At 34.4% G+C, this 17,667-nt stretch overlaps 1 protein-coding gene across 1 annotated transcript in view; it reads right to left on the bottom strand.

Annotated features, from left to right (window-relative positions):
• Window positions 1-2,816: 2,816 nt before the first annotated feature.
• The window catches only part of LOC137656407 (PMS1 protein homolog 1-like), a 72,143-nt gene continuing 57,292 nt past the window's right edge, over window positions 2,817-17,667 (bottom strand). Inside the window, exons 10-14 of the mRNA XM_068390584.1 lie at window positions 17,482-17,565; window positions 16,817-17,164; window positions 12,227-12,354; window positions 10,055-10,221; window positions 2,817-4,424 (exon numbers count right to left, since the gene is read on the bottom strand). Of these exons, the coding sequence (XP_068246685.1) occupies window positions 4,209-4,424; window positions 10,055-10,221; window positions 12,227-12,354; window positions 16,817-17,164; window positions 17,482-17,565 (943 nt within the window). The 3' untranslated portion in view covers window positions 2,817-4,208. The remainder of the gene's footprint in view (window positions 4,425-10,054; window positions 10,222-12,226; window positions 12,355-16,816; window positions 17,165-17,481; window positions 17,566-17,667) is intronic.

Raw genomic sequence — 17,667 nt, 5'->3', positions numbered from 1 at the left:
GATATTAAAGACATTTCCCTTTCCACTCTTGATTTGAGATTCAAAAGAATAAAGAAATTGCTTTATCCTGATCTAATTATTTTCAGGATGATAAAAAAAATGTTAGGAAATACAAATGGAAAAGCATTGCAGTATGGCTTCCATCCTTTCTATGAGAAAGTATAGCAAGTATCAATAAATAGGAACAAAGGTTTGTGACCCAGGGTGGTTACAGGAGGTGGTGATCTCATTGTAACCTTTTTAGTAGCTCTTCTACAGCTTTAGGTTCGTCATTATTCAGAAGCTAATACTCATCATCCTTTTCATTTTACTGTACATGCATCTTCAACAGTGACATCAGTATTGAAAATACACAAATATTTTTCCACCTGCCACAGACTAGCTCTTCATTCATCACAAGAGATATAACGAATTTCATCAAAAACTTTTGTTTAAAATTCCCTTCTTTATTTTTGGATTTGTATTTTTTCTTTCTAAATAATACTTACTTTTACTGCAAATATATTTTCCCATTGTTGTACCTGTTTATTTCCCATTATTAGTTATGTGCATTGTCAACAAATCTCTCTGAAGAGAGTTATGGTTAGAAGTGCAAAAGTATTACATATTTTGAATTGTCTTCTGAATGATATTCTCATATTTTACAAAAAAAAAAAATATGAAAGTTTGCCTTTCCATCTGACCACACAGAGCTACAGTATTTCATATTTTAAAGTAATAACTGTAATTACTGTGGACTAACATGTTTATATCAAAAGAAAATACAGTACATCCATTATGAATGTGTGTTTGTATTGACTTAAGTGTTAAATATTTACAATTTAAATGACAAACTGCCAACAAATTTAAAATCATGATCATATTTAACTATAAATGTCAACAAATGAATAAAATCTACACTCCAACTGAAGGTTTTTTATAACTTCCATAACACACACAGTATGACAAACACTAGAAGCTGAACCATATGCCATGTGAGAATATCATTCAGTCAATAGCTATATGAAAACAATGTCACAAATAGTAACAGTATTTTATTTGTACTCTATATATTTGTAGCTCCCGATTTCTTAATGCATTAATGAGCTCTTTTTAAATTCAGGAAAAAGATATCAGATCTCACTCTGGTGCTCCAGTTGTGTAAATATCCAAAGAGCTGCTAATAAGTATGCATATTATTTTGGTTATTGTTTAGCACACTATTTATTTATCCTGAAGATAAGATGCTTAATATATTGCAAACTTTTTCTTAATATATTGCAAATTTTATGTATTATCTATTCTAAAATTAAAAGTAACAGGATAATTACAGGATATCACAACTTTTGTACACCAAATGTATAAGTTTTATAAAGTGCAAGACAAGAAAACTTATTGTACTAATAAAATGTGTTACTTTACATGATTTCTACTTTTCCTCAAAAATGTTTGCATTGATAGTTGTAAAGTGCTTTCAAGTACAGTACAGTATAATGTGGGAATCAAAGAAACACAAAACTTAAAGTTTGACCAGGACGTGTCACTGTCAATGTATCAATAACCTGGTGGTAAACTAGCTTCAAAAAACTACTGGCCAGAACTTAGCAAATAGTTTTGAGATTAAGTATAACACTCAATACAAAAAGCCTAAAGTGGAAGTAAAAACTGAAATCACCCCTATTAGCCTGAGAGTCTTCAGACAGTCATACTTAATCTTCGAGGTGTGTGAAAAGTTATTCTTACCCAACCGGCCTCTGAGGACAGAATCAAGTCTGACCTCTTTTAGTTGTATTGAATACATGGCCATTGTAATAGAATTCTTGGATGTCCTATCGGGTATGGGAAGAAACCATAATTAACAAGTCCTAATAGTGATTGAGGTAGATCCACTAATTATTACCACTCCAATAATGGTGAAATTGGTCCGGTGAACACTGGCAGTGCTATTGACATACACCTGTATTTTCCCCGAATTGGAAGAAGCATGCCCAGATGAATTGTAATTGCACCCTTAACAATGAATTAAAAAGGAAAAATGCTGTGTTCTGTACATCCAAAGACCTAAGAAAATCTCTATTCCAAATGAATCTCCAAACTGCAGTCTTCAGCCTAAGGTTCTGCAGAAGAATCCTCGTTTTACTGGCTAAGTCTATGACACATCTACCCCCTCTATCTGCATTCCTAACTAAAAAGAGACAGCTGAAAATGCCTAGATGCCTTCCCTCAAAGGTTTTCTTTTCTGCATGGATCAAACTCCCTTAACTTGAGCTTCTAATTTACTTGTGCCATAGGTGTATGATTTAAGCATGGTGATCAGGTTCAAAAGATGAGAATCTTATCTGGATTATTCTCCATAACCTAGGGCTCAACATAAATTTTCTACTATAACTTCCAACTATGATGGAGAGAAAAACTTCCAACTATGATGGAGAGAAATTTGGTTATTTTTTTTTCTAGAACCTCTGTAAGATCAAAAGGACATGTGGGAAGTGTTGCTGCTACAACCTACCAGTGTGATACGGTAAGTAAGGATGCCATGATTAAATGGTAGGAGGAAGATTACTGGTGGTGCAAAGTTATGAACTGGACTGCTTCTAAGAAGGCTTTAGCATAAAGGAATCTTTATTTGTTAATGCAAGATTCTAGCTAACTAAGCCACGAAGGAGGATGAAAGTGCAGATTTCCTTGCAAAAATGGTAGGAAAAACTTTACACCAATTGACCTTAAAATATGCACTCAAAATTGAGTTGTGCAAATGGATAGACAGACACTGATTCCCTATGCACACACAGACAATTAATTACAGTACCACTATTTATAAGAGTAACTAAAAACGTAAGGGAGTAAGGGAAAATAATAAAATTGTCATAAAAAAGTAAATAGGAAGGAGGAGGACTAAACCGAGAATATCACAAAAACATATACTACTGCTCGCAGAGACAATCTTTTATAATGATAAAAGAGCTGGTGATGCTACTGTGATGTATATCAAAAAGCATTTTAAGATTGATGGGGCTATAGTAAAGATATATTAACCTTAAAAACTAGTTCAATATGCTGTAATTTACACAACCATAGACAATGGTTGAGATCAAACGAGTCTGAAGTAATAGAAAGTGAAGGTGAACATCTAGAAAACATTCTTTAATTACTGTTACAATCTCAGGTTTCGAGCAGCTCTCATGAGTGGAATAAAATTTATACAAAATTAAAACTGAAGAGTAACAGTGGAAATAAAGCTTTAAATTCTATATATATAACTAACAAAGTATGATAATGAAGTAAATGTCAATATACAAAAAATCATCAAACTGCACTTCACTATTTTGTCACACACTGATACAAAAACACAATCCGGAAAAAATTGCAAACAAGACATGAGGAGGTCTGTTTATAAATGCTGCTTCAAAAAATTTAATTAGTTGTTGAAAGACTGCTTGACTACCAATTCAACTGTTTGGCACATTATGAAATATTACATTACTTGGATAAGGAAGTGCCTAATCATAATTATGACATTTACTTCATTGTCATTTCAATTAACTGATAAGTAATACATGGAAACATACCTTGTTTCTCTCACAATTATCGCTCTCCCAACTAGTCTTCACTCATTATTAATCCTTGTGTTTCTCTTTCGACTGGCCAACAAACTGGTCTAAAACATTTTTGCTTTCTCTAGTCCTGAATTTATATCATTCAATAGCAACTAGTTGATTATGCTGTAAATAGTCAATTGAGCTGTTACTTGACAAAAAAAAAAAAAGTGGCAAACTGTAGGCGTCAAAGTTTGTGGAACTGAAGAACAGTATTCATATATGACTTTGTAGAGCTGCATGCTCAGAGTATTAGTAAAATGTACCTTTTGTGATTGTTAATTGAATTAAATTAAAAGTAAAATATTTCTCACTTGTAGAATAACCACCTTTTGATAATATAAATATCAAAGAACACAGTAAAAGACATTAAATTATGCTGATAACTATACTGAATTTATTTATTGCCAATGCAGTAAAAAGTTTGCTTGCTTTTATTTATAAGCATTGTAGGAATGATTGATCAAGTTTGTACATGTGTTCAATATCTCTGTAAAATCAAAGTTATAATCCACATATAAATGTAAAGTACTTACAAGCATGAGTATGTTTTGAGGAACTTAAATATAATTCCAAAAATATAAAATACAAAACTAAAAGGATTTAGAAGTTTCTTTAAATGTGAATTGTAGACTACGTTTCAGGCTGTGATTGAGAAAAAGGTAAATCATCTAAAGAATACAAAGAAGTAAATATTGGTTTATCATGTAAACACTTCCCTTCATTCCATACATCCCTGACACGATCTTGCAAGCTGTTATGAATTTCTTTCCATGTTCGTAGTTTTTCTTCAATGTCATCAGCGCGAAGTTCACGGAAACCTGAACGAACCATTCTCACTGCCTCTCCCTATTAAAAAAAAATTATATAATGAGTTACAAGTATTAAATAATCCCCTAATTGTACAAAAACATATAATACATGGGAACAAAGTAAAAGCATGATTACTAAATCAAATAGAACAGAGATGTCCAAATTGGTATATTACATGCACATGACCATGTTGACCTAGATCTAACCTCCAACTTTGCCAATTATTGTGTAAACCCCTTAATAGGCTGACATGAAAATGAAAAGGGGAAGGATTATAAAGTATTACAATTTTGATCACTTGTTCCATATCCTGTTCTAAATGAAGAAAATATACAAAAGCAAACTAAAAATATACTCGTATAGATCTAATGTAAATTCTAATTCATATTTTTTTCAGGATATTGAAGTTTATCTAATTACAGTTTCCAAGAGCATGAAATGAATCTTTTTCTAAGGTAGACATACAATTTTCTAGAATTTTGAAGTATTTTACACTGCTCTACAGTACGTTTAACAGTAGCTATTCAGATAATAAATTTCACCAGTACCTATTCCGATAAATTCAAAAGTGAATATTTTGTAGTAAAGAAAAAGAATATAATGATTCTTGTAAAGGTAGACAATTCAGACAATCTCCTGTTAAGCGCTACATTCAGACTCAATTAAATACTATATACGTAAGTGTATATTAGTACTTTAGTAGACACACACACAAGTGGACAATCTCTCTTCAAGCTTATCTATCCTTTACAGTATACTGTATATCTTTTATCAAATTTGACTGAAATCCTTTCATCTTTGTAGAAGGAATTACAATAACAAGGTAAGATAGCAGACAGGGAGATAAAAGGAAAAAAAAAAATGAATAAAATGAACACCGACACACAAAAAGCCAGACAATCTCCCCTCATACACATCCATAAATGCTGTTGTACCTTTGTTCCGATTCTGACTAAGATTCCTTAACAATTTTGTAAGATATGATAAGAAGGTACATGAGAAAGGTTTACTGGCAAACAGACTGATCAATGACAAGAAAAGAAAGATTTCACCTCCAACTTTGACAGTAGAAGTCTATTAAATAAGCACAAAACAATCAAAGCAAGAACATGGTTCACCAGACATTACCTTTCATGAACATCATGCTACTAAACAACTACAAATTTTAAAAACAATTTGTATTTTTCCTAACTATAAAAACCAGTCTGTTAAATGGGTTAGTCCTAGTTCTGCTTTCTACAACCAGACAATAATAAAAGTAAAAGGGCTCTTGCACCATGATTGGTTACCTAGTAACCCCCACTGCTAGTCAAGTGTTATTGGCTGCCGGTAGGCTTCTGGTCTACGACTTGTGGGGTAATTGAGGTGGAACCTTTGCTTGAATGAATCAAGGTAGTATAACTAAAAAAAAAATACAAATTGCTTTCAAATTTTATAGTTTATTCCTACGCGTATACAAACTTCTGCGTCATTTAAATGAAAGTCTTCCTTGGGGGGGGTAGTCTCCGCTAAGAGGTATTCACTCTCTCTATGGCAGTTACATGTACATGTAGGTATTAGCAAAAGTGGATACGTAAAGACAGCCCAACTGGCTCATAAAGAGGCAGGGTTGTAGTGTCCAATACATGAAGTCCAGTCTAAGACAGAGATAGAGCCTTACGAAAATCAAGCATAAAACAAAATCAGAGTATCAAAAATAATTGATAAATAAGAATACATTATGCTATTCTTTCCTGCATTAGGGTATGATCCAAGCAAAAACTCCAGGTCAGTCTTATGAATACAATCAGATTTGATCCATATTTCATACCCTTATAATGCAGAGAAGAACTGATGCTTTGATAAACAATTAGATACCGTGTAAGAACTTACACTAGACTAATTGCTGATCTGCAACAATAGGGCTTAAATCAAGTGTTTAATAATCTACGAAAACAATCTTTCCTGCAGTGATCCGTGAAAGTGTTGTCTTTATCAGACACCAGCACTGAGAACTTGGGCTACTGAGTGGGTCTTGCGGACTGCCAGGGTTGTTGCAAGACCACGGACATCATTTGCTCTAGGGGGGTCATTGGCGATAGGGAAATTGAATTTTTGGATACCTTCTTCTTGGCATGGCCTGTGCTCACAAATAAGTTTGGAATCGGGTCTAAGATATGTTCTTTTCATATACTATCTGGCCGCTCTTACAAGGCAGAATAAAAGATTATCCAGGTACCTCTTTGAGACGATATCTTGAAAGTCAAATATAGCATCATTAAGAACCGGAATGAATTTTTTTGCCTTAGATTCTGACACAAAGAAAAATGATAGGTACTTCCACCCTTTGGAATGTGATATTAGGTAGAATAAACCATTAGTTCACTTACTCAAGAGAGTGAAGGGAATGAGAAAGCAGTCTCTGGGGGTAAGATCCCTGTCTTAAGCTTTATGCATGGGTTCCTGAGGATCGTCTTCAAAAAGTTACGTTTCACGGAACTTGTGCTCTGGGAGCCCGATGGTGAGAGGCGGGGACTGCAGTTGATTAGCAGGCTTCACCATCTGGGTGCTCTGAAGAGTTTTACTGATTCATTGATTGATTTAAAGTTTTCAGGCATCCTCACATCTAAGGAGTTTTACTGAGAGCATAAAGTTCTGATGAAGGAGAGTGATCAAGGCCTTTATATTTTGAAAATCTGGCTGAAGGTCGAGCAGTAGCCCTTCACCACAGTGACTGAAAGGGATTTCTTGTTCCTCAGGTATGCTAAAAAGTTGGTAATCAGGGCAACAGTGGCCTTGAGTGGAGCAATATTCCCCCTACAATACCAATCACAATGTTTTTCACTTGGCTTGATAGACTGCTGCGGACAACTTTCGTAAGTATCCGGAAAGTTGTTTTGCAGTAGTTCTCGAAAAGCCTCTCTTTTGGAGATACTAGATAGTCTCCTACCATGAAAAGACATGCAGCAAACAGCCTCTTGGAACTTTCTTACATGGGCTTGACGCAGTAGGTTTGGCCATTCTGGGAGTTCTCTTGAGATTTCCGTGAGAAGATCCAGTAGGTCTGGATACCACTTGGTTGTTTTTCACTTTGGGGCTACTATTGTTATTCTGAATTCTAGTGATGTTCGGACTCTGTTCAAGACCTGACCAATAAGACACAACAGCAAAAAGGTGTTAAAAGTTTAGTACGTCCCACGGGTGGACAGGATATAAGAAAAGAGAGGAACTATGTCCGAACCAGATAGGAACCACATCCTGATAAGAAAAGAATCAGATAAATAAGCCCAGAAGTCTGACAGAGCCAGCTTCCGACCTTCCTTTCATATGACAAATGCCTATCTCCAAAATCCTGTTATGGCTGAGACGAAGAGACAAATTGAAGAGTCCAGCCCTACCTGCTTGTGACAAGAAGTAGCCAACATTGCTTGCAGCCTGGCCTTAGTTACTGTCATCAAATTCTTGGAGAAGAATTCTGATGTCCCATCTTGATGCCACCCTTCTGTGACGTCTTCTAATCCGAAGTCCCCATGCTAGTTTCACCTGAACTTCAGCCACCCTTTTGTGACATTCTGAGGACTGAATCATCTCAGCAGCTGCATAAAACTATTCATCATTCCTTAAGTATTTCTACTTTACTGACTGTTCCCCTTTTCTATTAAAGTTTTGATTTATTTGATTTCTCCCATATTACATTGGTTGTTGTTGTTGTCGTTGGAAATATTAGGTGATAATACATTTAAAAATATTATCAATATGACTGTCGTCCTCCATAACTGGAGCCTCAGAAGGCTTAAGAGACAAAGAAGCAAGAAGGGGATATCTTTAGATGCAGGTGCTTCTAAAAAAAAAAAAAAAACAGAACTAAGAGTAACCCATTTAAATGACTCAGAAGTTTGTATCCCCATAGGAATAAATTCATTTTGTGATATTTTTTATGTCTTAATTAACCACTATGTCTGCAATCGTATAATTTGTTAAAAGTCCATTAAGCATTGTTTCTACTCTCAACTAATATCTAAATCCTTGGGCTAAGCTCTAAAATTCTTAAAATCTGACTCTACAGCAAAACGATGTTTACAGTATTATTCTACTAATAAGCTACTACCTATAGCAGAGATTTCCACAAAAAAACACAAAAACAGTCACTCTTACATTCATCTTTCAACTCCCAAAAAAGGAAACACATGTGCAAATCCTCCACAACACTGGTATGTCACACCAAGACGACAACAACATCATCATCAATATTGTTTTTCGAAGTTTTTTTTCCCATAAGATCAAGAGGATGGGGATGTTGCGTTTATGGATCTGGAGAAAGCGTATGATAGAGTTGATAGGGAAGCAATGTGGAATGTGATGAGGTTATATGGAGTCGGTGGAAGGTTGTTACAAGCAGTGAAAAGTTTCTACAAAGGTAGTAAAGCATGTTTTAGGATAGGAAATGAAGTGAGTGATTGGTTTCCGGTGAGAGTGGGGCTGAGACAGGGATGTGTGATGTCACCGTGGTTATTTAACTTGTATGTTGATGGAGTGGTGAGAGAGTTGAATGCTCGAGTGCTTGGACTAGGATTAAAACTGGTAGACGAGAATGACCATGAATTGGAGGTAAATCAGTTGTTGTTTGCGGATGATACTGTACTGGTTGCAGACACAGAAGAGAAGCTTGACCGATTAGTGACAGAAATTGGAAGTGTGTGTGAGAGAAGGAAGTTGAGAGTTAATGTGGGTAAGAGTAAGGTTATGAGATGTACAAGAAGGGAAGGTGGTGCGAGGTTGAATGTCATGTTGAATGGAGAGTTACTTGAGGAGGTGGATTAATTCAAGTACCTGGGGTCTGTTGTTGCAGCAAATGGTGGAGTGAAAGCAGATGTACGCGAGAGAGTGAATGAAGGATGCAAAGTGTTGGGAGCAGTTAAGGGAGTAGTAAAAAATAGAGGGTTGGGCATGAATGTAAAGAGAGTTCTGTATGAGAAAGTAATTGTACCAACTGTGATGTATGGATTGGAGTTGTGGGGAATGAAAGTGACAGAGAGACAGAAATTGAATGTGTTTGAGATGAAGTGTCTAAGGAGTATGGCTGGTGTGTCTCGAATAGATAGGGTGAGGAACGAAGTAGTGAGGGTGAGAACGGGTGTAAGAAATGAGTTAGCAGCTAGAGTGGATATGAATGTGTTGAGGTGGTTTGGCCATGTTGAGAGAATGGAAAATAGCTGTCTGCTAAACAAGGTGATGAATGCAAGAGTTGATAGGAGAAGTACAAGAGGAAGGCCAAGGTTTGGGTGGATGGATGGAGTAAAGGAAGCTCTGGGTGATAAGAGGATAGATGTGAGAGAGGCGAGAGAACGTGCTACAAATAGGAATGAATGGCGAGCAATTGTGACGCAGTTCCGGTAGGCCCTGCTGCTTCCTCCGGTGCCTTGGATGACCAAGAAAGTAGCAGCAGTAGAGGTCAGCATTATGAAGCTTCATCGGTGGTGGATAATGTGTGAGGATGGGTTGTGCCACCCTAGCAGTACCAGCTGAACTCGGTTGAGTCCCTTGTCAGGCTGGGAGGTACATAGAGAGGACACGTTCCCTTTTTTGTTTCATTTGTTTGATGTCGGCTACCCCTCAAAATTGGGGGAAGTGCCTTGGTATATGTATGTATGTAAGATCAAGATTCATGCAAAAATAATTTTTCATACCTTCATCCAAAACTGTAGCTTCAACGGACGTGTTTGGCTGATGTTTGCAGCTCGATTAATATGTAGGATATCTAACACCTCCTTTAGGTCACTAATCCCATAAAAGCCGAGATTATCAGCGACGCCAATAATTTCTCCATGAGACAACTCTGCTTCATTTGCAGAACCTGATGAGGACACAAAACTATTGTTGATCTATTAACATGATATTCAAAAGCTTAAATGATGGGAAAATAATAATTTAAATGTAAAAATTCAATAAAAGAAATTCTTTTAATTACACTGTAAAGCCTTTCAAGTTCTAAAACCATGTTATATTTTGTAAGAGATAAGTCACTTCTTAACTTCAACCTTAATTTTAGGAGCAAACTCAGTCCCATTAAAACAATGTTATTTTAGGTTGCTTCAAACTTATACTACTTATTTGTTTTTCGATCAATCATTAATTAAAAAAAAATTTGAAAAAGAATTTTATTCTCTAAAAACTTGTACACTGGCAATACTCTTAGAATTTATATTTTTCATATGCATTATTTCATCAATGTATACAGTTAAAAGTTAATGTAGATATTATAGGCAATTAAATTCTCTAATTTTTAATGTTTGGATGATGAAATTGGTCAAAATTAGAAATAGTAGCAGCAATTTTTCTTGAAAAATTTCCTGTTTTTGTAGAGATTGATTGAAAACACTTTAGTATGTATAAGTATGGACTTTTAGTATTAAGTTTCTCCATCACTGTGGATCATAAGGACATACTATAGCCATCATATTTTAAGGTTAATTACTTAGCAGTAGTGAGCCACCTCCTCAAATCCAGAAATATATACACTGCAAGTACCAAATGCGCATGCATGCCAAGACACGGCTAGTTTAATATATTCTCATCTGCACATTTTTCTTTGCAAATTTTACGCTTCTGGCATATTTTGTTGTCCTCTCTGACATTTTATGCATCTTTCAGCCTACCCATAACATAAAAAACTGTAAATATATAAAGGAGCAGACAAAGAAATACAAAATATATCCCTTAAAAAGATGTGTAGCAAATGTTCATTAACAATACCACAGAGAAAATAAGAAAACTGATAACCTTTTCCTCAAGAAATCATAGATAATGGTGTTGTTACTGTAAATGATATACTAATATAAATCTCTTTCCTTGAAATTCTTGAATAAAAATTCAATACATAGGTAGCCTGGTCAGAAAACAGTTGAGTAAGGGATCGGACGTACTTGTGTAAATATATAAAAAGGACTTTTTAGCAATAAAACTAATTGATTTCATTAAAAAAAATATTTTAAACATGAAATACAAATGTTCTATTAACCAAAAATACAATAAGCTGAATTTCCAAAATTCAAAGCAGAGGCTATGAGTCGTAAAATTATTTGTCAGCTCTGGGAAGGGAAGGTAATAGTTATCAGGGAAATTTTAAACAACAAGAGACTTTCACAACTTGGTGGAAAAGAATCAGTACTGCAATTTCAAAGGCAGGTTTTGGACAAGCAGTACAGTAATTAGTAAAGCAAAGGAATGTTCATTTTTTTCTCCAAAATATAAAAAAAAAAAAATATTTTGAGAATTGTCATATGACCATTTAATATCAGTAACAAAGCATAAAAAAGGACAACCTCATTTACTTGGTATGGAGACAAACTTTCATTGTATTTATCATTCATGCTGTTCTAAGTTTTTTGTCAAGTGTGTTTAGTTTGATCCTCGGTAAATACCATTATACTAACCATACAAGTCTAAAAAATTTGCTTTAGACCATTGACCAGCTTTGGAGATCTCTCCATGCTTCCTATTTCCTATATATATTTTTTTCCCTAGATTAGGATTCACTCTTATTCTCCTTTTCTTCTTGTATTTGTTAAAATATAACTTAGCAAGTTTTATTCATAGTTTCAATCTGCTTCAACATTAAAAATAAATGAAAAAATACTATTATAACTATTTCAAATAATTCTAGAGCAATTTCTAACGAACTCCTTACTTATACAGTACACTAATTAGTAGAAGTCATGAAGTTATTCTGTACTTCTTAAACTCTTATAGTACAATAAATCTCCTAGAACCCTATGAATTCTAAGGTTTGTTTCAGAACAAATGTATTTCTAAACATGTAAATCTTGCAGTTATAGAAACTAAACCTACTGTAAACTTACTTCTATATAATGCAACTTTAAAGCCATTCATAGTTACTCTTTTGTCTGTAACTATATAAAAATTCTGACCGCTCATTTTCTCACGCTTCATGCTGCACAAAATCTTCCAATTGTCTGTTCCTATGATACTGAAATAAAGAAAGTAGAGCATATTATTAGGAAATGACCATAGGAATTTTGAGAACATATATCATAAAAAGTAAAACCTAAAGGAAAATTGATGTAATAGTTCTTATTACAAAATAAGTCATTTGATACTCATTGTAAGTGAGAGTTATCAGCCCTAATAATATATGCTATAATGAACTTTTCTTTGGTTTTTCACTAAATAGTGATAGGTTACCAACTTCGTGAATTACACAACTAGTCTAGCTATTAATAGAGATTCAACACTTAACTTCATATGCATATTATCTATTTTCAATGATAACATTAAATGAAGGGTGTGTTATGTTAAGGCACTAATTCAAATCTGTTCACCAAAATAGATAATGAAAATTTTATGGTACTTTATCATTGCTATACAGTAGTAAGATTTCTTGCTTTTGTCAGTACTATTATTATTGTTATTATTATTATAATCGTAACATTATCATCATTATATACAGTACTTTATTTTTAGGCCTAAGTTTTCATCTGCTCTTCATGAAATCTGACTGCAAGATACCCCCATAATTTTATTATTTGACACAAATGATCATAATTTTATTTTTGATAAGACAAAATGGAAAAACTTGTCAAATCATCTGTCTCAGTGCAAAATAATTATTAAATAATATAATTATTATTACAGTATTTCATTCATTATGACACTTCCACATCTTTTGGGGCATCACCAAAATGATGGATTGTAATGTACAAAGTTTCTGTTTATATCACCAAACATTTAACTGGGCTCCACAAGGTACTAGAGGACTATGAAGCATGAAGTCGGAGATGATGAATGGAGAAGTATTGAAATAAAAGCTCTAGTTAGAGACGACTGGCGAAATTAATCGAGGCCCTTTGCATTAATAGGCGTGGGAGGAGATGATGATGATTTTTAAGTGGAATAAAACGATAAAAACCAGAGAGGCCATTTGCATTATTAATGAGAAGAAAACATCCCGAGGTGATATTTACTAGTTGCCATGGACAATTAATTACCTGATTATTTTGAAACTATTAGTTTCAAAAGGAGGAACCAAACTCTGAGTAAACCAACAAAAAGATTATTTCTTAAGTACATTTAAATTTCCCTTGACCTTTGGCAGCTGTGAAATGGATTAACATCTATTGCTTAAGGTATAAGTCAGAATAGTCTATACTGAAAAATCTACATATCAGAACACTGACTAACAAACCATGGTCCACAGAACATATAAAGCTTACACTGGCAAAAGAAAAAAGAAATCTTTTCTGGAACCTTTACTTCCATTGTATTCCTAATACACACTGCAGCAATAAACACTTTTCATGTTATAAAACGAGTACTTCAATTCTTGTAAATTATGATCTTATTTTACTGTTTATATCCATGTATTCTTATAAAATAAGTCAAAATGGCACCTGAATTAGCTATCAGCAATATCCTGCTGTTTACAAAAATCCTGAATATGTTAATCACATCCAAAATCATAACACAGTTGGAAAGTGTAGAGATCCAGATTTGACGAGTCTTGCAACATGACTTTTACCTTCCAGGGTAGAGACAACAAATCTATCTGTTGAGTGAGGTTGCAAAAATGAGTGTTTGGTGACCCCACCACTTCCAAATTTTTAGACATATTGACAGATGTAGCAACCATTCTTTTGAATGCATTTGATTTTTTTTTATGATTTGCTGATTGCCAAGATATTCAATTTCACTTCAATGATCTGAGAAGAACCATTACTCTCAAATTTGCCCAGGTAAATAGTATTTCTCCTATCTGGTACAAGGATTGGATCTTGTCTCCCCCTTGTCTCCGGATGTATGCCAATGCTGTTGTGGTGTCTAAGAATACAATTTTGGTCTTTTCTACCACCAGTGTTTCCTGAACTTGAAAGGCCTTGAATATCGCTATAAGTTCCGATCATTTGAAATGAAGACTCGATTCCTGCAACATCCATTTCTCTGACAGACGTAAAAGATTTAGAGTTTTCCCATCCATCTTGTGAAGGATCTGTGAACAGAAAGAGGGCTGGGATCTTCATCTCCAAAGAAAATCCCTGAGGTACCCAACTGAGATCACTTCAGCAACTCAGCAGTTGAATCCAGTTCTTCATCAGTGGAATTAAGATTATGTCTAGCAGGAATGCAAGGGTTTTACAGCAGATAGGTCTAAAGCAAACAAAAGAATTTGAGGCTCTATGAGAGGATTTTAAATCTGGAATGTACCGTGTACCATCAAAACCCTTACTGAATGGAACACTAGAGCTACTACCTACCCATAAGGCCAGGGTTTGAAACAGGGCAGGTTAAGCCTGAAACATTATCCTTAATCAAAGACTTATTGGTCTTCTGAGCCAAAGCTATTGACATTATAATCGTTATAATATCACAATTATCAAAACTAAACTCATTAGGACTCTATCAGAGGCAAAGACTGGAGCGAAGTTATCATCATTCCTTCTATAATAACTAGCCTAGTCTTTGGATTTTCCCTTGAAATAAAGTAAATTTTCTTTTATGCTTTGATCTCTAATCTGATCAGCAACCTTGAAACATATTTTTCCATAGAGGAACAGTGAGGTCTTCGCCCTCCTCACTGCAGTTCTCTATCATTCATTAATTTAATCCTCTAGCACCCACAGGATGCATAGGACCTCAATGAATTCACGCCATGTCTCTTTCCTGTACCATCTCTCTGAGCTCAACCAAATTCTTAGAATCAATCTCTATTCGCATAATCATCAGCCACATTTATCTTGGTCTACCATATTCTCTTCTGCCCATCAGCTACTATTCAAGTATATCCTGGACTAACTTATCTTCCCTTCGTAAAATATGCCCCATCCTTCTCCATCTTGATAATTTAATCAAATCATTCAGATTGGGTACCCCTGTTACCTCACGAATTGCCACGTTTGTTATATGCTGCTGCCATTTGATTCCCAAAATCTTTAACAATGCTTTATTCTCAAAGGCAAGAAATTTTGCATCAGTTGTTACAGTGCTGTACCATGACTGGTAATTTAATATAAATCTTAAAGTGAAATGTATATTTTGATTTTGCTGTGAACTGATATTTGATTTGATCTCCAAAATGTTTTTAGCATGCTATTGCTTGTTCTGTCTGTCCTATCCTATTCGCTCCTTGAATTCTGTGAATTCTGTAACTAGTGATCCATTGGTAGTAATGATGGTTCCTAAATCTCTGAAAGTTTGAATTGGGTAATATTACTCCCCCGATAAAGCAGTTTGTTTGATCACTACTGGATGTGTATGACCTCAGTCTTTTACTGGTTCATCACCAATTTAACTTTTCTCCCCTCCAGTACTAACCTATCAACCATTTCCTAAATGTAAGTCATTGTATAGCCAATTAAAACTATATATTCTGTGTATTCAAGATTAGATAATCTCTGGTCGGTTCCCTTTCCATTGAATGTCATTATTAATTTCTTGTGTTATCTTGTTCATAACATAATCAATCACCATGAAAAACAATAGAGGGGACAGTATTCCACCTTGTAGTGCTCCAGTCTTGACTTTAAATGCATTTGTAAGACTACCATCAACCATTACCTTCCAACAAATTACACTAAGCATATCCATTTTGATGTTTACAATCTTTTATGGTATCCGGTATCACATTGTGCCTCAGAATCTTTTTTAACATACTAATGCGAAATACTATTAAATTCTTTCTCAAAATCCACAAAGCATAATACAAGAGGTGATTTTAGTTCGTTACACTGTTGAGCTATATATTGTAAAAAAAAAAAAAAAAATTTGATCTAAAATCATAGACTCCTTAAAGGAGTCTATGTCTAAAATAAAAAATTGTCCTCGGACTGAGACACAAAGAGAATACAAATAAAGATAACTCAAAAACAATTAATTTGCACAACTATGCAGCAGTGGCTGACAAATCTGAGAAAAAAAACATCTCTAAACCACTAAATTAAATATAAAAAACAAAGAATCCTGACAATCTGGAGAGCACGTCTTATCACAAACAGGTTGACATTGAGACTACAGTATAGAACTGATAGGACATGTGCAGCTGATAAGTCTCATTAACTTAATTTACAAGAGGTATTAGAATATTGGAAGGAAAGAAAAGGGAAAATTTTTTAATTTTCAGGGGGCAACGTCGAGATACCAAGCTTTGGTGATGAAAGCAATATAAACATCACAAGAGGTTTATAGAAAATAAATGTAGCATATATTGAATAGGCAGAAATGCCAAAATAAGGGTTGCTATTTTCTCTCAACTGTTAAAACACCAGTAAAGGAAATTAAACAGGAATTATTAGAGTACTGTACAGTATATAAGTGACAGCCTTTTCAGAAAAGCACTGTACAGTATACAAAAACTTGAATAGGGAAAAAAAGGTTATTCACATGAAATTCCTTCATGTAAATTGTATCATATGTAAACATTGTAATTGGCAATAACTTACCTAGAATTGAAGGGTATAGATTCGGGCACACTTGGTGCAGGTAACGTAAAAGTCTGGAAGAGGTTACGACAAAGGATAGTCTCATGAAGCCTTGATAAATTCAAAGTGCTGATTTCTCCATCTTTCAGACATATCCATCCTTCCCCATTTTCTAATGATCCGATTAGCCTGGGAAAATCTTCTACAGATGCCAATTTCTTCTTTGACTCTATTTTTTGTTTAATGACTTCTATGGTAATATCAATTTCCTTACAATGATCCTTCCATGGATGCTTTGAAACTAGAGGTTGCCGGTGAGAAATCTTACCTCCTTTTTCAACCAATTGTGGTGTTAATGGAGCAACGTACCTAAATGAAAAAAAAAAAAACTTTAATCCTGGGTTTCCTTGACTTGGTTGCTTTGGTTACATTTAATCATATTCATGAACAAGTGACTGCTGTTCTTCAGACTTATCAATGTATACTGTAATGTATTATAAAGGTGTTATATTGTTATATAACTTATTTTAGCTTGAATAGCAAGACTTGGATCTACCATTCATACTGTAACACACCATGAATACAACTGCAAAATGTTTGAGATACACATTGATTTTTAAAAGCCTTGTGCACCATCCAAAGACTCCAAGACACATTGAACATGAATATGACAAATAAATAATTACCTGTCCAAAGTAGCTTTACTTCCAAGACCAGCTCTTAGTGATGTGTCTGCTGAATCATTCAAACCCCTGGCTTCTCTAATTTTCCTGCAAGCAAAAACAGTCATGTTAGGAAAAATATTTGGAACAATGAAGGTTAATACTGTATATACAAAAAAACCCAAATCACACTTAGAAACACATCTCAAA

Source organism: Palaemon carinicauda, chromosome 17 (assembly GCF_036898095.1).
Source record: "Palaemon carinicauda isolate YSFRI2023 chromosome 17, ASM3689809v2, whole genome shotgun sequence".
NCBI classification, from domain to species: domain Eukaryota; kingdom Metazoa; phylum Arthropoda; class Malacostraca; order Decapoda; family Palaemonidae; genus Palaemon; species Palaemon carinicauda.
The sequence above is the reverse complement of the archived record's forward strand: the minus strand, read 5'-3'. Positions and strand labels throughout refer to the sequence as shown.